At 50.2% G+C, this 22,498-nt stretch overlaps 1 protein-coding gene across 6 annotated transcripts in view; it reads left to right on the top strand.

Annotated features, from left to right (window-relative positions):
- The window catches only part of USP44 (ubiquitin specific peptidase 44), a 567,333-nt gene that overhangs the window by 258,269 nt on the left and 286,566 nt on the right, over positions 1-22,498 (top strand). For all 6 annotated transcript variants that reach the window (XR_011281915.1, XM_069629819.1, XM_069629821.1 and 3 more), the window contains one exon: positions 14,850-16,321. Coding sequence is in view for 5 of the 6 variants with exons in the window: in XM_069629819.1 (XP_069485920.1) it covers positions 14,850-16,321 (1,472 nt within the window). In the remaining variant the exon portion in view is untranslated. The remainder of the gene's footprint in view (positions 1-14,849; positions 16,322-22,498) is intronic.

Genomic DNA, 22,498 nt, shown 5'->3' with positions numbered 1-22,498 from the left:
TTCAGGGCACCCCGACTGGAGGATCGCTTCCAGGGGTCTTCCCGGTCCGGTAGGAGCTTTAAAAGCTCTATTACCAGCGTTTCCCCTGAGGTGCCTTCCAGGCCTATGAAAAGTACCAGAGTTTTCTCCGAGGCCCTCTGTAAGGGGCCTGCTCACACCGGATTGCAGTCTGAGGCCCCTACTGTGGGGCTTTGCAACAGCCCAGTTCTCCTGAGGCGGTAGGTACCGGAGCTTGCTTCGAGGTCTCCTTATCTGGAATTCCCATACAGACACTGGGGCGTGCCCCGAGTCCTCTATTGAGGTTTTCTGTACCGAACCAAGGTTCGAGCCCCCTCGTGAGGGAGCTGTTACTGGACTCTGGTCCGAGGTCCCTGTGTCGGAGGCTAAGGTGACAGACGGAACTGAGAGGCCTGTTAAGGGCTTGTCGGTGAGGTGGGTTCCTAATCAGTCCCGCTCTAGTGGGATACAGGTTCTGTTGAGGGGGCACAGAGTGAGGTCGCTGACCGTAGGTTCCTTTTTCAGAGGCTAATTTGGCTATTAGTATGTCTCAAACATCCTAGGCCACACAGTACCGGCTCTGCCGAGGCTAAAGTCAAGACCCCCTGACCGATCTGTGGAGATCCCTACCTCAATCACACGTGACGCAGTTCTCCTCAGGCGTTGACAAAATGGCACCCGTTTCCCCGCACAAACTGCAACAACCATTTTGGACTCTTCCCTTACACCTACGCCATGGGCGTTGGGAGCATGTTTTCAGGTGAACCGCATTTTCCTTGTGCACCGTTTTATCCAGTGTATGACTGGAACGCTCGGATGTCATTACAGCACTCTGTCTCGCTCCCTGCGGCGTCTCCGCCATTGATCTATGGCAACCCAGCTGGTGAGGGCCCCTCTTGACAGCCCTCTCCCTTGCGGCCCTGGAGCTATTCCTCTCATGAGGCCTCCACCTGCCAGTGTCTAAGCCTTTGGCGGAGGATGCCTTCTTCGGAAAATTTCAGAAGCTAATGCACTCCGACCCCATGAAGGAATATTTCAGAGGTCTTTTTAAGGAAGTCTGCCCTCCTGTACTGACGGCTTCCGTCGCAGCACTGGTTGTGCCAGCAGCTGTCCCACATCTATCAGTTGGCCCACCTCCAGCCCTTCCGCCTCTGCCACCCTTGTCTTCAATAGACAAGTCTTTGGTGGAGCCAGACTTGACGCAGGTTGATACCCTCGCGTGTCATCCAAAGCGTCCGGATCAGGATGGCAATGACCAGCCCTGCTCTGTTAGGGGGTTCGAAGACCGGATACTGGACAACTCTTTTGGATGCTCCAGTACCTGAGGCACCCCCTACGCATGAAGGGGTGCTTTCGGGGGCGTTCACCTTGTCTCCACAGGAGCGCACCGGCTTGTTCTTCCAGAAGGACGATTTTGCCGAGGTCTGCAAAGTCTGGGATAAGCCACACTCTGTCCTGCATGTAAATAAAGATTGACACTCGTTATAGGTTTCATACTTCAGAGGAGGTAGCCTTGGCGTCTTGCCCGCTTCTTTCTCCACAGTGGTGGCGGCCGCCACACTTCAATCCAGACCGGCTTCAGTGTCATCTACAGCGGCAGCTCATGTTCTGGCCAAAGAGGACAAGCTGCTTGACTCTTTGGGGAGGAAGATCTTTGCTAATTGGGCCTCATATTAGCGGGGGCGAATATGAAAATGTGCAATCAATTTGAGGAGTTTATTCCTGCGGACAAACTAAACTATTTTAAGGCTGGCTTGTCAGAGTCCTGGCGCAGGAGCTGCTTGAGGCTGCAGCGCATCATGTCGACACCTTGGCTCAGGGCCTCATGCTTGGCGTGGACACCTCATCAGGCTTGGCTTTGTTTGTGCCCTCTCTGACTCATGCGTGTAGAAATAAATAAACAGACACTCCCTGGGCGGGGAATAAGACACAAAAGGGCAGGCTGCGAGAGTTCAAGGAAAAGTTTATCTAGATCTCTGAGAGCGCTCTGAACACATCAAAGTTACACCATACTATATAGTACATTGGAACATTTTAACACATGGTGCTACATTGGACCCGGATTGGTCAGCCAGGGTGGTGTCTTGGGTGTGAGCATCATCTCTTCCTCCGGGTTGGTTGCTCGCTTGGCGGGAGGATTGACGTCTGACATCTGTACTCCGGATGGGTGAAGGTCAGGTCGCTGTGAAACATGGTGGTCACTATCTAAGCTAAGAAAATACATTCTAAATAATGCATGCACTAAATACTGGTTGATCAAAAGACACTCAGTAGTTTATCATGTCACTATACAAATCACAGTTATCTATAACGTTTGGGTTATACGGATCACAGGTTTACGAGTCTTGACCACTATAATACTGTCATTGAACTACTGTAGGGTTAGTCTCACAAGAATCTGTTATGTGGAATTTGTTAGTATTGGGCACGATATACAGCAGCGGGGGGGTCTAATGTTAGTTGAGGGTCTGTTGGGTAGGCTTCATAGCATGGTCAGCAGTCTGGCACATGAACGGAATGCCTTGCAAGGATGCAGGGTTAGAATGGCAATAAGTTTCAACTGGCGAGGGTAAGTGGGGAAAGGACACTTTTGTGGAGCTGGACGAGCTATGTGCTTGGCTCATGTTGGTTCACATGCAGGACAGTGATCTCAGAGGAAAAGAGAGGTTACATTTATTATTTGTTGCAAGCATCTCCGGCTTCAGCATGAGAATGGAGCTGTGGAGTTTTCCAGTCGGAGTGGGAACGAGGGTGGGGGCCATGTGCGCCGGGCTGCTGCGGCGGGGAAAACGGAGAGAGGCATTTTGTACTATCGCAGTGAGGCCTGGTCCCCAAGGTGGAGTCGAAAGGGGGGTACAAAAAATGGATGCCCTGTGTCCTGCTCGGTGGTCCCATCTACGCGAATGTAACCCAAGATTAACATTGCGTAAGGGCGAGGGGCGTACCCACCACTAGAGGCACTTGGTCCGAATTTTGTACTGAGAAGTGATGGCAGAATGGGGCCCATTGGCCCCTCGCTCCCACACAGCTTCATGCGACCAAGTTTTCCATGGAGGTTCAGGATAAAGTTCTGGACCTTCCCTTTGACGGCAAAGAACTGTTCCATTCGTCAACAGATATAGAGCTGACTAAAACTAAGGACAGCACCCAGGCAGCCAAGTCCTTGTCCGTTCTGGTGAAACCTCCTTTCAGGGCTCAGAGAGCTCAGTCGTCGTCCTGGTTTTCGGGGGTTTCTGGGTCGAAAGACACTTAGAATAGATTCTCCAGCTGGAAACTCCCGTCGGCGTCAGCAGCAAGGCTGATTTTTTTCTCTTGGTCCTCTGCTGCCTCCTCAGGATCTGGGTATCCGCTAAATAAGGTTTTTAGGTGCTCGCACGAGACCCCGGTGGGAGGACGCATTGCGTCTCACTTGGAGGCGTGGCAGACCATCACGAGGATCAGTGGGTCTTGTCCGTTGGGCAGGCTTCCGCTTGTCCCTTCCTCCTTACCCCACCCTTCAATCCGCCCTTCCAGCAGTCGGGGATGCCCTCCCTCAGAGCCGAAGTCCAGAAGCTTCTGGATCTCAAGGCGGTAGAACCTGTTCCCCTAGGGGAGCGAGGGGAGGACTTCTACTATTGTCGGTTTACAGTGCCCAAATCCAACCAGGCTGGCCTGCGCACCATCCTAAACCTTTCCCAGTTAAACCTTTCTCTATTTCCCCCCCACCTCCAAGAGAAATTCAAGATCGCCCCCTGTCAGATAAAGTCCTCTCTACAGAAGGACGACTGGCTCAGCGTGGTGGACCTTCAGGATGCTTATATGCATATCCTCATTTGGAGCCCGCGTCGGAAATACCTTTGGTTTTCCATGGGGGGAGGAGAATTTCCAGTTTCTTGTGCTCCCGTTTGGTCTCAGCTCGGCACTCCTGTCTTTACAAAGATGTCGGTCATCGCAGCTTATCTTCGGCTACAGGGTATCCATGTGTATCCATATTTGGACGATTGGCTGCTGCGCAGTCCTTGTCCACTGAAATCCTTGCAACTTTCAGTCTCTCCTCCAGCTCCTGTTCCACCTTGGGCTGTTGGAGAACTGGCAGAAATCCTCCATGACTGTCTTTCGGGACTTTATCTTCGTAGGTTTTCGTTGGAAAACAATCGATTGCAGAGTGTACCTGACTGGGGACAGAATGGTGGATCCGTTTGCCACGTGTCAGGTGTTTGTGCAGTCGGGGAGCATGTCAGCCTGGTGGTTCCAGAGGCTTCTGGGCCTCCTGGCTTTGTGCGTGCTGGCTCTTCATCTTGCTCGCCTCAAGATGAGGACGCAGCAGATGGCTCTTCGGAGCTCATGGCTTCAAGCAGTGGATCCAGATTCCAAAATGATAATGGCTCCACCTCTCATGAGGGCGGACCTCTTGTGGTGGTCTTCTCTCAACAATCTGTCGGTGGGCGCTCCCTTCCAGGACCCTTGCCCACTGTTGACTGTCACAACAGATTCCTCCCTTCTGGGTTGGGGTGCGATGCTGGATCATCTTCAGGTTTCAGATCTTTGGTCGCCACAGGACAGACGGCTTCATATAAATTATCTGGAGCTCCTGGCGCTGAAAGCGTTCAAACCAGGCATTGTCAACAAGGTGATCAGTGTCCGCACGGACAATGCGGTGTCCATGTTCTATATCAACAAGCAGTGGGGTACCAGGTCTCCTCTTGTGGATCTTGCCATTCAGATTTGGGAATGGGCCATTCAGCATGGTATCTGGCTGGTAGCAGTTCACATCCCGGGCCAGCTGAATGTCACTGCAGATGCCCTCCGCCGACGAGCAGTGGTCAGCTACAAGTGGGAACTGAACACAGAGATCCTCTCGGATATTTTTCGCTGCTGGGGCACTCCAGAAGTGGACCTCTTTGCGATATCTACAAACGGGAAGCTTCCCCTGTATGTCTCCAGGAACAAGCTGTCTCCTCACTGGGGGATGCTCTCACAAATCCATGGCACAACATGAGGGCTTATGCTTTTCCGCCTCTTGCTCTGGTCCATCGGGCGCTTGCAAGCTAAGGAACACAGTGAGTTGCTCCCTGCTGTTCATAGCCCCTTGGTGGCCGGCCAGGTTTTGGTTTTCGGAGCTTCAGCTTCTATCAGTGTGCCCACAGCTCAAGCTTCCGCTGGTCCCTAACCTGCTTCACCAGAGTGATCAACCGCTGTAGCACCCCGCCCCACAATCGTTCAGTTTGGCGGCAGAGTTCAGATCTTTAGAGTGCTTTAATTTGTCTGTGGATAACGCACGCATTATTGAATTGGCCAGGAAGCCCTCAACATCTCAGTAAAAAAAAAAAAAAAAAACAAATGGCTACGGTTCTGTCACTGGTGTTTGGCCAGGCAGCTGGACCCCAGGGAGGCTACTATTGACATGGTCCTGTCTTTTGTTTCACATCTGGCGGAGTCTGGCATCGATGTCTTGTCCCGCAGGACATCTTTATTAGCTGTTGCTGCTCATTTGTCCACTGCTCTTTTTCATGGTCTAATACAGTCATTAAAAGACACTTTGCGGGCCTGATGCATCTTTATCCTCCTGTTCGCAACCTGCATCCAAGGTGGGATTTGAATATGGTCCTTACGGCCTTGTCATAAGCCTTTTGAGCCCATGGCTACTGTCGAGTAACTTGTTCGTGGAAAGTGTCCTTTCTGATCGCTGTGACTTCGGCAAGGCGTGCAAGTGAGCTTCAGGCCTTGTCGGTGGAACGTCCATTCCTTACTTTTGAAAAGGATAAGGTTGTCCTGAGAACAAATTCCGCTTTTCTTCCGAATGTGGGCTCTGATTTTCATTTGAATCAGTCAATCTCACTGCCTGCATTCTTCACAGACTTGGCCTCGGAGGCCGAAAGGGTTCTGCACTGCCTGGACGTTAGAAGAGCCCTTAAATTCTATATGGACAGAACATCTGAGCTTCGGAACTCTTCGCAGCTTTTTGTGACCTTCGGAAAGCCGGCCTTGAAAGCGACCATCTCCCGATGGATTGCGGCCTGTATTTCTGAGGCGTATACCATTCAGGGCGTATACCATTCAGGGTCTTCGGGCCCCAAATGGAATTCATGCTCCTCTTGTGCCAGGCAAGGCAGCTGCTGTTGCCTTCCAAAAATATGTTCTCTGGGAGACCATCGCGAAAGTGGCTACGTGGGACTCCCCATCGGCTTTTTGTAAGCATTACTGTCTGTACCTGAGCTCCAGGGCTGATGCTCAGTTCGGTCAAGTGGTGCTTAGGAACCTGTTTCAATATGGAGTTTCCATCCACCTGTAATTCTTGTGAGGAGTGCTTGGGAATCTCCCATAAGTATGGAGGAAAGGTGACTGGACGTAGGAGTATAATACTCCTAGTCCATAGTCCTCTTTCCTCCATACGCCCGCCCGCCGTCCCCTCTAAAGTTTCCTCTGTTATTGCTTAAAGGTCATAGACCTGACGATAGAAAAGGACTGATGGGCGATGCGCTGGGCAGAGCTAAGGAGGGTGGGGTTACGCCCGCGTCCGGTACCCCGCATAAAGCGAGGAAGGACGCATTTTTGAAAAATCTTATGCTTTTTACAAAGTGCTCTGGTCCTGTCCCACAGGACGAAGAAATGCCCCATAAGTATGGAGGAAAGTGGACTATGGGCTAGGAGTAAGGTAGTCACTACGGTGAGTAACTTTTTTAATACCTGTAATGACTCAGAACAAGCACATCCCATGAGGGCTGCTATACTAGTAATGGCTTAGAACACACATCTCCTCTGGGCTCTTATACTTGTAATATCATACAGTGCTGGTAAAACATCTACATTCAAGCGAGTGTTGCATCTGGGGAGACAAACCTCTAACTCTATAATCCCCAGCCTAATGGCTAAAAGGTTTCCACATATCTAAAAAGGAGCACTCTATGGTGAAGCTGCACTAGATTTGTAAATTGAAAAGGCATTTTAGCTTTTTGAATCTTTATTGCTGCTAAAGACAAAGGAGAAGAGCAATTCTGAACCTAAGCAATACAGAGAACATGTGGCGGAGGGGGGGGGGGCAGAGTGAATGTATTAGAAAATACAAAACAGGATTTGAGCAGCAGGAAGAGGGAGACCTTTGAGCTACTTAAGAGAGCAACAAAAAGTGAGAAGGGAAACTGATGAATAATAGGATGCAGACACTATCAGTGAGTAATAGAAGCGGAGCAAAAGAGACTTTAGAGACAGTAAAATAAGAAAACACAGATCAGCAGCAGACGGGAAGAGTTGGCTATTGAAAATCCAGACTTCAAAAAGGCAGCCCAATAACATAGGAGGCAGTTCAAGAAAGCTTTAAAAAAAAGAGTAGCAACCACAACATAGATATAGCCAGAGTAATGACACAAGAGGGGAAGAGGAGTTAAATCAATCGATACAGCACAATCTAGGAGCGAAACAGCAATAATAGAACGCATTGATGGGAGAGGCAGAACAAGAGGCCTCAAAACATGGCATAGCAACACTTAAGGTTGAGGCAGAACATCAAAATTAGAGACAGGGGAAACGCAGTAGCAAATGGAAGGAGAGTGAAGTAAAATCGGTGCCCTATTCCAATGATTAACTCCCTCCTGCGGTTACGAAAAAGTCACCCTTCCTGCATGTTTTTCTGTTGCTGCACATTTCCAAATAAGAGCTCGCACTGTCTCCACACATAATGAAAATAAAAATTTCATGAGGGGCTAGTACATAGTGTTCTGCAAATTGAACTCTAGACGAGATGCACAATATATAGCGTTTTGCCTAATGCAGTGGTCTGCAACCTCAGGCTTTGGACTGGATCCAATGGTTGGAGACTCCTGGTCTAGTTTGACCGATTTGGCTTCAAATGTCTTCTACCTCATGCTCCTAAGCTGAATGATTGGCACAGTGTGTTTTGTATGGCATCAGTTGTGCTGGAGTGTCAAAAGTAGTTCCTGCTAGCAGTTTGTCAAGTTAAGCAGCTCTTAGGCTACAAGCAGGATCTAAAAAGGTGTACGCGCCTGGATGATTTATCTTGGACTCTTACTCCACTGCAAGAATCGTTGCTCAATGGACCAAAAGGAACACTTTGTGGATGTAGTGATGGCATCGGCCCATCTGATCACTGCTGGTTCACCACTTTGTTTTTCCCTTTCTTTTTAAGATTTTCCAAAACTCCAAACCAGTGAAAATGTTCAAACACTCAAAAAACATAAGCAGCATTGATCAAAATCAAGGATTCTATTCCCCCCCCCCCCGCCTGTTTTCCAAACCCTCTCACCCTGGCACTACTGACCAATGCCTCATGAACCCAGACAGAAAGCGTTCAACCGTCAAGGCTTCTGAGGACATATGCCAAGCATTACAACCTTCCACCACCGTTTGTATCCCCGAGCCGACCACCTTAAGAGGGCAGAACTCTAACCCATCAGGACCATATTCACCCACCACCTCCTCCCCACTGCAGGAACCTTTACGTGCACATAAACCTACTGTAGAATACACTCCATTTCCATGACACCTCCCTGATCATGAAGGGCGTTATCCTTTCCATTATATACATATTTTTAGCCGCATTGACCCACTCCTTTTTCCAGGCAAGGTCGCTCTCTTCCAATGCATGGGCCGACCCACCCTTGCTACTAACAGTGTACCAATTGCGACAGATTCCCCCTTGACCACCTCCAGTCCGATCCGCCCCATCTATCTCATTTATCCATGCCAGCACTTCCTCCCACTAGACCCGTACAGTTATATAACCCCACCACAAATGCCAATAATCTGCTCCTCCCTCCCACACATCCATGTCAACAGAGCAGGCTCACTCCTAAAAGCATCTTTGAGAGACGGACTGGGTCATACTGCCACAGATGTAACTACTTGATGGCACGAAGCTTGTACTGGCACAAGATCGACACCTTGTAAACTCTCCTGCACATTCTAAACCAAAGCACTTTATCCAACTCGATTCCCAAATCTTTCCCACCTTCTACGTAGTTTTGTGTTCCCTCTCCCGGCTTCGATCATGGAACCATAGATCAAGAGATTAGTCCCTGCTCTCCATGGGAGTCCAACATTTTCTCCATAGGGATCAATTCCCGCTGTACCTCTACTCACACCTATCCGCCCCAATCGCCCCCTTCAATTGTAAATAGAAAACACAGACAAGGTCTCAATTCCCAGTGCTTCCTCCAGCTCCGAAATAGAGACTGTCCATCCCTCCACAATTAGCCCACTCTCGTCAGGCCTGCCTCAAACCAGGTCTGACATCGTTCCAGCTTGGAGATATTCTCTCACTCCCGGAGACCAATTATGACTCAACCCGGATGGCCAAGTCCTGACCCCTTGCATCTGAGCCCCTTGACCATATGTTCCAGATGACCCCAAGTATGGGGTGGTCCCTTATCCTGCGTGGGATCCCCTCCCATGGCGCCCATAGCCACTCCCCCACAGTTGCTGGCCAATGGAAGTAGTTATCCAACCCCTCTCACTGACGGGCCACCTACTCTCGCAAATGTGGTACCACTACATGAAGCTGTGCAGCCCTATTATATAAACAGAGGTCCACGAAGCCCACTCCTCCCTTCTTTGTCGGGAGCACCAGGACCTCGTATGCAACCCTCGCCTTTTTCCCTTGCCAGAGGAACTTCCAAGAGGCACCCCTTCATTTCCCTAAACAGTCTCCAGCACCCCCACCGAGAGCACCGGGAATAGATACAACAATCTGGGTAAGAAATGTATCTTTAGCGCATTCAAACGGCCCATCAATGGAAAAGTAAGCCTATTCCATTTCTCTATGTCCACATACAATGTCTCCAGCAGCGGCGGGTAATTGGCTTCATACGACCCTTGCACGTTCTAGGTAAGTAGGACCCCCAGGTACGGCAGGTGGTCCTCCCTCACCTCCATTCCCAGTTGATTTTAAGCTCACTAACCCTATAACCCCCTCCCCCCTGTCCCAGCGGGAACAAGATGGATTGCCCCCTTATTCATTTTACATTCTGAGAATACCCGGTATTGTTCGATCAACCCCAACGCTGCTGGGACTGAGCTCAGAGGGTTCTGAAGATGTAGGAGGCTATCACCAGCATATAGGTTTAACGTGCATTCCAACTCCCCTACTCCTATACCTTCCGCTCCTGGGTCTTCTCTGGGCCAAAGGTTCCAGCGAAGTGCGAAAAGGCACGGCAAAAGAGGACCACCTTGCCTCGTACCCCTGGCTAGCCCAAACAACCTTGAAAATCTCCCGTTTGCTGTGACAGATGCCTTGGGGCCTGAGTTTAACCCAATAATCCCATTCATCACCCTGTCGCCAAAACCAAACTTATGTAGCACTGCTTCTAGAAAGGCGCTGTCTGCCCTATCGAATGCCTTTTTTTAACATCTATGGACAGCAGGTAGGGTCCCCTCTGTCACAGGCCCAGTCAAAGCAAGACCCTGCGTGAATATCTTTGCATCCATGTTGAGGAGGGAAATAGGCCTATACAATCCACATGAAGCTGTGTCCTTCCCTTCCTTTGGTATCCACGAGAGAAGTGCCCTCACAAAGGAACCCGGCGGCCGCCCTGTCATCAGGATGTGGTTGAACAACTTCACCATGTGGGGGACAAGCACAGCCAAAAATGTTTTATAAAACCATGCCGTATATCCTTCCTCCCCCATGGGCTTCCCCCAACTGCATATGGCGCACCACATTCACTATCTCCTCGCCTGTTGTAGGGGAATCAATCTCCACTGCGTCGTCCAGTCACAATTTCGGAAGGAAGACCCCTTCCAAATAGGCCTCTGTTTCCTCTGCATATAGCCTCTTGTAGAAGGCCACAAAACTACCCACAATCTTCACTAGCCCGTCCAATCCCCCTACTGTATCTGTCCGCTCTCTGTACATGCAGGCAGGCCGCCAATAACTCATCCGCCTTGTCTCCTTTCTCATAATATCGTTGCCGTAGGAACTGGAGTGACAATTGTTAGGAAACCTCCAACAATCACAACTCTTCCCTCCTGCCTCTGGCATCCTCTCAGTCCCCCACCCACATCATTGATTCCCATATTCTCCCTTCCAGGGTCCCGACTCCTTCCGCAACCTGTCTTCCAAGAGTTCTCTCTTTTGCTTTTCCCCTGCCTTCAACATCCCCCTAAGCGTTGCTTTCACACTGTGCACAGATCCACATCTCCTGTGACTTTGATCAGAACAAACTCCCTTATAGCACCTTCAAACTCTTCTCTAAAGATCTGTTCCTTCCAGAGAGACCTGTTACACCTCCACAGGGAGTGTCGCACAGCTAGGCCCTCCATTGCTACTTCCATTAGTACCATATCTTGGTCCGACCAATTCACCAGGAGTATCTCACAGCCCTTTCACACTGTCCCACAAATCCCGGGACCGAGCAAGCTAATCGATATGCGTGTACGTCCCGTACAGCGGGGAATAAACCGGTACTTTCACTTTCCGCATGGTCGGCCTCGGAAAATTCCTTTGTTCCCCGGTTGGGGGCATAGGCCGTAGCAAAGGAGAGCCAAACTCCCAAAAAGAACCCCCGAGACCGACATCTGCTCTCTTGCAAATCGTTGTTATCCATCCTAAGTCTCTTATGAAAGAGGATCCCCACCCCTCCCTTGCTCACATCACCCCCGAAGCCCAAAATGCAGATCCTATATAGCCACAGGGAATGTTCTGTTCCTCTCCCTGCAGGAACCTAGTCTCCTGTAAAAAGCACATCCACCCCCATCCTTCGGATTTCTTTACCCACCAATGACCGCTTGGTCAGGAAGTTCCGTCCCTTTGCATTCAATGTACCAATGTTCAGATGGTCTGCCCTTCTCCCCTCGTTTACCTCTTTCCTTGCCATTCCGCCCGAAAAATATTCGCGAAACAATGCCAACTCGGCATCAATAATTGTCTCCCTCCCAAAAGTCACATAAAACAGGCTCTTCCTCTACTGCCACTCACTCCCCCTCCCAAACACACTCACCTCGGCGTACAGTCCAACCCCCTGCAAACCCCCCCTCCCCCCATTAGCATCACTGGTCGAGAACTGAACCACTAGATGTCCCTGAACCCCCGGGACTACATTATACAACCCCCCTTTTCTTTTTCAGGAGTCCACCCCCCCTCCCTCCCCCCCCCCCAAATTCCTCCACCACCCCAAAACCAATACTCCAAAAACCATTCCTCCCCCTCTGTCCCCGGTTCCTGAGGAAATAATCCTTCAACCGTGCCCTTTCTAGATCACAACCCTACCCCAGACATGGCTGCATAACACCGTGTGTCGACCATCGTCGATGAACTCAAACCCACAGGTTCGCTCCCCCCACACTACCATATTGCCTCACTTCAGGGTGTGTGTCCCCCCTCCCCTCAACCTGGCACCTTTCCGGTCCTCATTCCAGCAACCCCCCCCTCCACCCCAAACCTATTGGTACGTGCCCCAATGCAGTATTGTGAGGCGATCAGCTTCAAGAGTTCCCCCTGGCAGGGTGTTCAATTTTCTATTTCTGCTGACTAGGGACTCTGTCTCCCACCCTTCTTTCCCCTTTGAGATCTCTAGCTGTGGTCTCAATGTTCCTCTGGAATGTGGTCTTCCACCGTCCCTATAAGTTCACTCTCTACTCTCTGGATATCATCCTCTGTAATCAACATATACTTATGGCCATCATAGTCTAATGAGGTAGGAAAATGGTAACCCCCAATGGTATCTGACCCCCCTCTCGTTCAGACACTTGGTGAGGGGGTTACACAGTTGCTTTATTGCCAACTTGAGGGCTGATGGGTCCTGAAAGGCAGTTATCTTTGACATACCCAATGTAAATGGCCCCTCTTTCCTTGCCTTATCGAGGATCCACTCCCTATACTCGTAATAGTGGAAACGTGCCAGCACTGACCGTGGTCCTCTGCCTCCTCTCCCAGCATGGTGCAACCGGTCAATCGTGGGCTTGGTTGTCACGTCATTCCCAAGCAACAGCCTGACTAACTTGTGGATCGATCTCCAAAGATCTCTTTCTGTGTCTCCCTCTTTTTCTGGGATGCCAAAAAACCATAATTATTCCTCCTCTAGAAGTCACCCATCTTGTGTAATCTCGGCCTCTCTGCATAACAAACTGAAGTTCAACCGTGTCCAAAGATTATGTTCAACATCCTGTAGCCTGTCCACAGCATGTCGAGCCTGCCATCAATGGCGGCTCTGATCCCCCGGATTACCTCCTCCAAGGCCGCAGTGTCCCCCTTAGTGGAGCCCCTATCCACCGGTAACTCTCATGTTCAGGTGACCCTGCTCCTGGGGGGGGCATGGTGAGGTTTGTCCGCAATCTCTGAAATTAAGATTTCCAGTCCTTAAATGGGGAGTCCCCCACAAAGCCGCTTACCATAATGTCCCTAACTGCCCCCTCCCCCCGACCCTAGCTGTCCCTCACCCACTCGGTGCCACTGTCCAAGACGAGAGCCCTGCACCCCCATCTCACTCCTCAAGCCTGGGTTTGCCCTCACTGGTGCGAGTCACAGAGCTCTGCAGCACTGGTCCCCAACACTGGTTCCCAGCACTTCAAGCTGCAGTCCCCTCCATCATGCTCAGTGCCCCCCCCCCACTCTAGGGCAGGGCCACCTCCATCTCAAAGGCCAACAGCCAGCACCGCCTTCACCTGCGGAGCAATGCCTCCATATATGACCTTGTCACGTTTGCGGGCCCCTGCCTGTGTCTCCATTCGGATCGAATCTCTACCTTCAGTTCCAACTTGCCACTTGGGGCTGCCCAGGGTCATCCAGTCCAAGGGGACACCCTGTCGCACCGTCAGGGTTACTTTCCCCAAGCAATTGGGCTCCGGCACTTCCTCCTTCCGCAGGGAGTCCCTTCCCTAGGTCCGCCAGGACCAGCCCGCCGATCTCGATCTCTGCCGTCTCCACATAGCCTCGGATCACCAGGCACGCAAGGCAGGCAGGCCACACCAGCTCTTCAGTCTACTGCTCGGTGGTCGTGTGCGGGTCTCGACTGTGCGTCTCTGTGCACAGCGTCTCCAGCTGCTTTACCTCCCTGGTGGCCCACCTCTCCTGGCGGGGCAGCCTCCGAGACAGCGGCATCCCGCTGACGCGGGCTGAAGCTCTGTCGCCGCCCCAGACCTTCTCAAGTTACCGGTCACCCTAACCACATGGCCTGCTTGAGCGGTCGACCTTCTGGGGCTCCCCGAATCGGACAGGTGGTGCCGGAACACTCCTGGGGCGCTGACCTATAATTCTTCGATTCAGGTGTTGGGTGGGTGAGTCATACCCTTTTTATTTCCCTTTGCCCTGGAGCAGTGTGGTTTAAGAAGCCATTCACTGCAGTTCCATCCTCCCCACCCCCCCCTCACAACCCCCTCCGGCCGCCTCCTTTTTGTAGTGTTAAGGGCCCATGGTTCGGCTACATTGACTTGTTGTGGTTAGTGAGAAGTAGGGGAGGGGGGGAGCTCTGCCCCATAAAAAAAGGGCAAGAAGTGCTGAAAAGAGCTACACGATCCGTTGTACCTGAAAACAGGTATACTGTGTCCAAACAGATTACAAACGATGAATGCCAACCGTGGCATAGATAATGTTGGCAGGTATGTACAACTGAGTTCCAAACATCTCTGCAGTCTGGTGCTTTAAACGGAGTAATCATGGTAGATTGTTCAGTTGTTGTTTGGCATGGGGCAGTGGCAGTGCAGCACTAGATTGGGATAAAGCAAACTTGCCCAGTGTACATTGTCGACTCCCCTTAAACGGGTTGTTAGCATTTTGTGCAGACAAGTGTTCACGGGAGAGGGAAATCCATTTGGATTTCATGATGTGATTTGGGATGATCTGTTACCTCTGCTAACGTTGTAATTTCCATGCTAAATTACTGTTCTTATGCATTTAATTGTAATGTTTTCTTTTTTGTTTTCAGGAGATCATGTGGGAAAAGTGTGTGATGGATCGTGCGATTCTCAGCTGCTTATAAATATTACCATGGATAAGTGCAAACACGTTGGGCGATTGCGACTAGCTCAAGACCATTCTATTCTAAATCCCCAGAAGTGGCATTGTGTTGATTGCAATACTACAGAGTCTGTGTGGGCATGCCTGGGCTGCTCGCATGTAGCATGTGGACGGTACATTGAAGAACATGCACTCAAGCACTTTAAGGAAAGTGAGCACCCTGTTGCGTTGGAGGTCAATGAACTGTATGTGTTCTGTTACCTATGTGACGACTATGTGCTGAATGATAATGCCACTGGTGACCTTAAACTCTTGCGAAGTACATTGAGCGCTATCAAAAGTCAGAACTATGATTGCACAACGCGCAGCGGCAGGACTTTGCGGTCTATGGCAGCAAGTGATGACACCTACCCAACAAACGGTGGTGCTCAGGCCATGCTTCAAAATGAAGACCGGATGTTCACTGCTCTTTGGCACCGGCGACATGCGTTAATGGGGCGGGTGTTTCGAGCCTGGTTTGAGAAAACAACTCTGGGGCAATTGAGGTTAGAGGAAGAGAAACGTCTAGAAGAGGCGGAGATGAAAAAAGAGGAGAGGCAGAAACGGCGGAAGGAGCTCAAGCGCCAGTGGAAAGCAGAATTTGAGAACACTCCTCCAAGAAAAAGCTCCCGTTTGCAAAAAGAAACCTATTCGGTCTCCACTAAAGCAGCATCTGTCGCACAAAGAGTGCAACAAAAACCAGCAGCACCTTCAAAGCCAACAACCTGTAAAGTGGATGAGGTACGGTTGAAAAAGATTGGTGACTCTCCAAGCAAACGAAGGCCAACAGTGACTCCTGGTGTAACTGGCCTAAGGAACCTGGGGAATACCTGCTACATGAACTCTATCCTGCAGATCTTGAGTCATTTGAATGTATTCCGTGAATGTTTCCTGCAGCTTGACCTCAACCAAGCTCAGGAGTTACTGCCGTCCACAGCCAATGGGAAAACTACATCCAGGAGACCACCTGCAATCCTGCAAGCATTTCAGGACCAAGCAAAAGCTCCTGTAGCAAGGCGCCCAAGCTTGTCTTCAGGACTGAGCGGTGGAGCCTCCAAAAGGAAAAATATGGAACTTATTCAGCCCAAGGAACCGAGCTCCAAGCATATTTCTCTCTGCCATGAACTCCATACCCTGTTCCATGTGATGTGGTCTGGCAAATGGGCCCTGGTGTCTCCTTTTGCCATGCTTCATTCCGTCTGGCGGCTGATCCCAGCTTTCCGAGGCTATGCCCAACAGGATGCTCAGGAATTCCTCTGCGAACTCTTAGATAAAGTCCAGCAGGAGCTGGAGACAGCTGGTACACGGTACCAGGCTATAATCCCCGGTTCTCAGAAGAAGCTCATCACACAAGTGCTCAATGTGGTCAACACTATCTTTCAAGGACAGCTCCTCAGCCAGGTACGTTTGGAAACGTTGCAGCACGGTTACTCCGTTGACTCTCAGAAGTGGAACATGTAGGCTTACAGGTGGATCATATCATATGCTTGTAATTGATGTACTTATTGAGCTTTTTCAAATATTCCTGCAGCACTCATTGTATAATCAATGACTGTTCATGTCAAAGGTCTAGTTTAACTACTTATTTTACATGGCATGTTTGTTGTGCCTGAATTTATTGCCCGGTGTTATGCAGTCTCCTCAAATGACTTGAAGTGTGCCGATTTACCTGTTTAATGTGATAGATCAGAAATGTGAGGCGGGCAACTTTATAACATTTTCTCAACAATTGCCATTTTATTATAAAATAAGGTTGGATGAACGCCTCACTACCCCTAGCCTGACTAGGATTTTCTTGCCTAAAATAAACTAAAAGAAATGCTCTACCAAAGGATATCGGTCTCTCACATTTATACATGCAGAAAATAAACAAGGAAAAATATAACCATCCTCGATAAACGATGATTGAATTTGTAATGTTACCACAGTCTTTCGAAGGGATTGTGTCCTCCGACGTATTCCTTATCTTAGATATCTCCTTCCAGCTTTGCTGGCCTGGGAATTTTTCTCTAGAGGGCGCTGCGCGTCGACGTCCGTCGATGTCCCTCGACAGCCGCCGTATCGACGTCATCCTGCCTATAAAGGGCGCGCGCAGCGTCCGTTGCTCAGTTCCGTTTTTCCGCGCTTACTCAGTGCCTCGGAATATCGTTGCTCAGTTTCGTAGAGAATTTATCCTATTTACCTCGAGATATTCGATCCATACTCGATGGCTTCCTCGTCGGAACCGACAACCCCTCGGTCCGGCTTCAAAAAATGCCGATACTGTGGAAAAAAGGTCGCTGACTGACCCTCACAGAGTTTGTCTGTGGTGTTTGGGAGCTGAACACCATTGTTCGGAGTGCGAAGACTATGTCCATGACAGCGAAGGCCCTGAAGGAGCGTAGGGGGAAGCTGGAGAAAGGTAAGACTTCAAAAGCTTCTCCCTTCTCGACGAAGTCGAGACATTCGTCTCCTAGTCACCATTCGCGCTCCAGGTCTCGGAGTGGGTCCCATCACTCCTTGAGATCGAAGCACTCGAAGAGGAGACGTCGAAGATCCCCTTCTTCGTCCTCCTCTCCCTCTGTTTCTCCTAAGAGAATCCCTTGCCCCACGAAACATAGTTCCCGGGCTGAATGGGAGGAATTCCGCAAAAATATGATGAGCGTCTTCGAGAAAGCGGCCTCGACCCCCTCGAAGACTGACGAGAGCGATGCTCTGGTCGAAAGACCCGAAGGTCAAAAACGCTGCGAGTCGCAGTACCCGGCAAAGGAAGCTTCTCGAGCGCGTCACGAACCCTCGAGTAAAGCTATGACCTCAACCTTCTTCGAAGGTTCCGTCGACGAATGTTGCGTCGACGCCGAGGTCGGTGTCTTCGACGCCGTTGTCGAAGGGACCTTCGACACACGGGTCTGTCGACTCGACGCCATCTTCGACACCGGCGTCGACGCCAAGGAAAGTCACGGTTGCGACGCACTCAGTGGCTATCCCCAGGTCCTCAATGACGATGGCGTTGAGATTGTCGACTTCCTCGAGCAGAATCCCAATTCTGTCGAGGTCCTCGAGGCCTCCGCCTTTGTTTTCGACGCCACGCCCGAAGCCTTCGACGTCTACGACATTGACGTTGCCAATTACAACAAGTTTGGCACCCTCTGCCTTGGAGATGGTTTTCACACCCTTTGTGAGTTCAGAACAATTGAGAACTATTTCCTCAATTATGCAAGAGGGAGAACTATCTGAACAGGAAGACACATTTGAGTTGCAGGGACCTGCAACCCCAGTTCAAGAGGAGTTATCCTCAGAAGAACGCAGGTTAAAGGATCTCCATGATTCCTTACATGAGGCAAGTGGGTTAGACACGTCCCCCTGAGGTGGAGTTCGCTAGGCCAGATCCAGGGGAGCATACTGAAACCCCCTATAGAGCCTTAATGGCCAGGATCACAATTTATGGGGTGGTCAACACCTTCACAGGCTTTCCAACAAGTTGACCTCACGGATATTCTTGATAAAGGTCCACAGGAGGATCCTGTAGTGCCCTTTCATAAAGCTCTTCAGAGGAAGATTATGACGAACTGGGAAACCCCAGATGTCGTCCTGGCAGTAAATAAAAAACTGTCTACTAAATACAGGGTATCTTCTGCAGACCCGGAGTTTTTGTCAAAACACCCATCCCCAGAAAGTCTGGTGGTACAGGCAGCATCTTCTACTGATGTCAAGACTGCTTACCCTACCGTCCCACAGGACAGGGACGATAAGAAATATGATGCTATGGCAAAGAAAGTTTTTTTCGGCATGTAGCATGGCGTTAAAATCTGTTAATGCTACTTGCACCCTTGCTAGATTCGGGCATACACTTTGGGAGTGTGCTTCTACAGCGGCTGACTGCATCCAGGAGGGAGAAGAAAGGGAGGCGTTCCTAAATATCATACAGGACGGTAAAGACGCCATGTGCGAATCCCTCCAGACGGGCATTGATTCGGCTGACGGTATCAGCAGAGCAATGGCGGCAAGTACAATAACCAGGAGATTCGCTTGGTTGAGAAAGTCTGGTTTTGCCCCAGATATGCAAGCCAGGCTCTTGAACATGCCATTCGATGGTTTTTCTTTGTTTGGGGAAAAAGGCGGATGACAGTTTAGAAAAACTGCAAACATCAAAGGCAGCAGCAAAATCCCTAGGCGCTGCAATCCGTCAGACACCTTTTCGTCCCACAGGAACCTCTGCGAGGGGCAAGTCCTTTCGCTTCTACTCCGCATTCGGAAGAGGTAGAGGACGACCGGCTCAAAGAGGACAAAGAAGAACTACCCGAGGTGGACGGGGTAGATATTCAAAAGCCGCAGCAACAGCAGGTGCCTCTTTACCATCGGCATCTGCATCAGCCGCCCCAAAACCACTCTGAGGACTTCCCTCAGAGGACACCTGTAGGAGGCATGTTAACTCAACATCTGGCGGAATGGCAGGCTATCACGTCAGATGCTTGGGCATTGGAAACAGTTGCCCAAGGTTACTGCCTGCCTCTCCTACGCATACCTCAGTCATCCACCGGGGATCAGCTCTCGGAAAGCTCCAGATCCGCTCCTCTTGCAGGAAATTTTAGACCTGCTAGAGAAAGGTGCCATAGAACCGGTACCTGTAGCGGAGAGGAACAAGGGCTGGTACTCCCCTTACTTTCTCATTCCAAAGAAAGACTGAGGACTGAGACCCATCTTGGACTTGCGAGAATTGAACAAATTCCTCAGGAAAGACAAATTCAAGATGGTAACTCTTTCTCAGATCCTTCAGGCCCTTCAGTTCCAGGACTGGTTGGTATCTCTGGACCTTCAGGACGCTTATTTCCATGTGCCTATCCATCTCAAGCACAGGAAATACCTGAGGTTCGCAATTGGCAACTCTCATTATCAATTTCGAGTGCTGCCATTTGGGCTGACCTCCGCCCCGAGGGGCTTCACCAAGTTAATGTCGGTAGTGGCTGCAAGTCTAAGGAGGGAAGGGATTCGCGTCTACCCCTACCTGGACGATTGGTTGATCAGGGCTGTATCTTCGGAACAAGCTCAGATCCAGCTAAATCACGTTTGCCACTCCCTTCACAGACTGGGCTTCTCCCTCAACTTCAAGAAGTCACAAATGATACCATCGCAGAGACTCCAGTTCATCGGAGCGATCCTGGACACTTCCCTGGGAAAACCCACCAGAGGTGAGGGCTCAAGATATTCTACAGATGGTTACCAAGTTCCAAAATGCCCACGTCTCCCAGCCTTCGACTTTTTGAGGTTGCTAGGCCTCATGGCATCCTGCATTTTCCTAGTGCCAGAGGCTCGCCTGAGAATGAGATCCCTCCAGTGGGCACCGAGGACTCAGTGGTCACAATTCTCAGTAAGAATGACAGATCTTCTTCAGGTTCCCGACAGGGTGGCTCGAGACCTTCAGTGGTGGGCCTGTCAGGAGAACATTCTGAAAGGAGAACAGTTTTGGAAACCCTGGCCGGAGAGAACAGTAGTCACGGATGCCTCACTCACGGGGTGGGGAGCCCACTCCAACGACTTGACCATCAGCGGTCGTTGGTCTCCATCGGAGTCCAGACTACATATCAACCTGTTAGAGCTGAGGGCCATCAGACTTGCGCTGAAGGCGTTCCTGCCAGCTGTACAAGCGAAGAATGTCCTGATAATGACGGACAACACAGTGGCCATGCATTACCTCAACAAAAGAGGAGGCGTAGGATCACTACCCCTGTGCAGAGAGGCGATGCAGCTCTGGTTTTGGGCAATCCAAGAAGGAATCTCTCTATCGGCAGTTCACCTAGCCGGAGAGAAGAACGTGACAGCGGACGCTCTGAGCAGGCAGAGCACAGTCTTCCACGAGTGGGAACTAGCTCAGGAAGTCCTTCAAGAGATCTTCGCCCTTTGGGGAACCCCTCAGGTGGATCTGTTTGCCACCAGTGTCGACAGGAAGTGCGATCTGTTCTGTTCAAGGGAATTTCCCCCGAGAGGAGATCTGGGAGACGCGTTCATAGTGAACTTGGAGTTTCCGCTTCTGTACGCGTTCCCACCGGTCCCTGTCATTCCTCAAATGATCAGGAGGTTGAGAAGATTCCGGAAAACCATGATCCTAATTGCCCCGGATTGGGCCAGGAGAACGTGGTACCCAGACCTTCTAGACTTGTCCATCTGCCCTCCAATTCGACTTCCACTCGGAGAATCTACTCCCACAGAAGGGAGGTCAGGTTCTCCATCCAGACATCAAAACCCTCAACCTTCACGCTTGGCTTCTGAAAGGCTGAGGTACAAGGATTGGGACCTCCCTGATGATGTTATGGAGGTGTTGCTTTCGGCAAGGAGGCCAGCAACAAAGTCTTTATACCGCTGCCGTTGGAACAGATTTTGCAGCTGGTGTAGAGAAAAGAATATCGACCCCTTTTCATATGGTACACCAATGGTTTTGTCCTTCCTACTCTATTTGGCGAATTCAGGCCTTCAAGTTGGCACCATTAAGGGCTATCTCGCAGCGCTATCCATCTTTAAGCGCACTGCGGAAGAACCATCCTATTTCAAGTTACCCTTGGTAATACAGTTTCTAAAGGGGTTAACTAACGTTTATCCCCCAAGACCATTCCAGGTCCCCCTATGGGATTTAAACTTAGTCCTAACTTTCCTGATGGGCACACCTTTCGAACCACTCCATTCTTGTTCGTTAAGATTTCTTACCCTTAAAACTGTTTTATTAATAGCACTTACATCTGCTAGAAGGGTGAGCGAGTTACAAGCTCTTACTTGTAAACCCCCTCATACAATCTTTCACAAAGACAAAGTTGTCCTGCAAGTGAAGCCTAATTTCCTTCCAAAGGTGGTTTCTGAATTCCATATCACTGCACAAGTAACCAATGACTGATATTTAAAAGGGTTTTTTAATTCTCTTCCTTTGACTTGGATGATGTGAGTTCATAACAATCTTCATGCTTATGTGAGACGTCTAGGCCCTCTGGTGCACGCCAGCCACCTGAGGCGGCCTTCAGGAAGGGAAAATTCCCTCTTCTTTGCTTGCTTCTGCAGACCTGATCGCGAGAGGGCAATATTGCCACTCTAACACTTCCTGCTGCGCAACCTCTACAATCTAGAATTTGAGAGGCACAGACCCTCTCAAGAACGACAGTTGCTCTCTGCCACGCAATGATCCCAGTGTATTCTCTCTCCTGCAGCAGTTTGGATGGTCTGCATACACCATGCAGGTCTAGGGGAGATCAGTGTTTTTCAGTGACCGGGCCTAGATTGTGGAACAGTCTTACGCTATATCTGAGACAAGCCAACTCCCTGATGACTTTTAGAGCAGGTCTCAAAACTCATCTCTTTAAATAAATCTGTGATCCTGACTTGTTTGGTTTAACTAGTTGGTCTTTCTGGCCTTCTGAGTGTCATCATCTTGTTCCATCTGCGCCAGGATACAATTCGGTTTGTTGTGTGTGTGCGCTTTAAAAATACCTCAAAATTCATGCTGCTTCTGCTTGCTCCTTCTCTCCCACCGCAACTACTAATCTGCACCTGAGGGGGCTTTTTAAGCCTCTCATTCTCCTTTGGGTAATCTATTAACTGCCCACTCCTATAATGCTG

The sequence above is a fragment of the Ambystoma mexicanum genome, chromosome 12 (assembly GCF_040938575.1).
Source record: "Ambystoma mexicanum isolate Mex_15411 chromosome 12, UKY_AmexF1_1, whole genome shotgun sequence".
NCBI lineage: Eukaryota > Metazoa > Chordata > Amphibia > Caudata > Ambystomatidae > Ambystoma > Ambystoma mexicanum.
The sequence above is the reverse complement of the archived record's forward strand: the minus strand, read 5'-3'. Positions and strand labels throughout refer to the sequence as shown.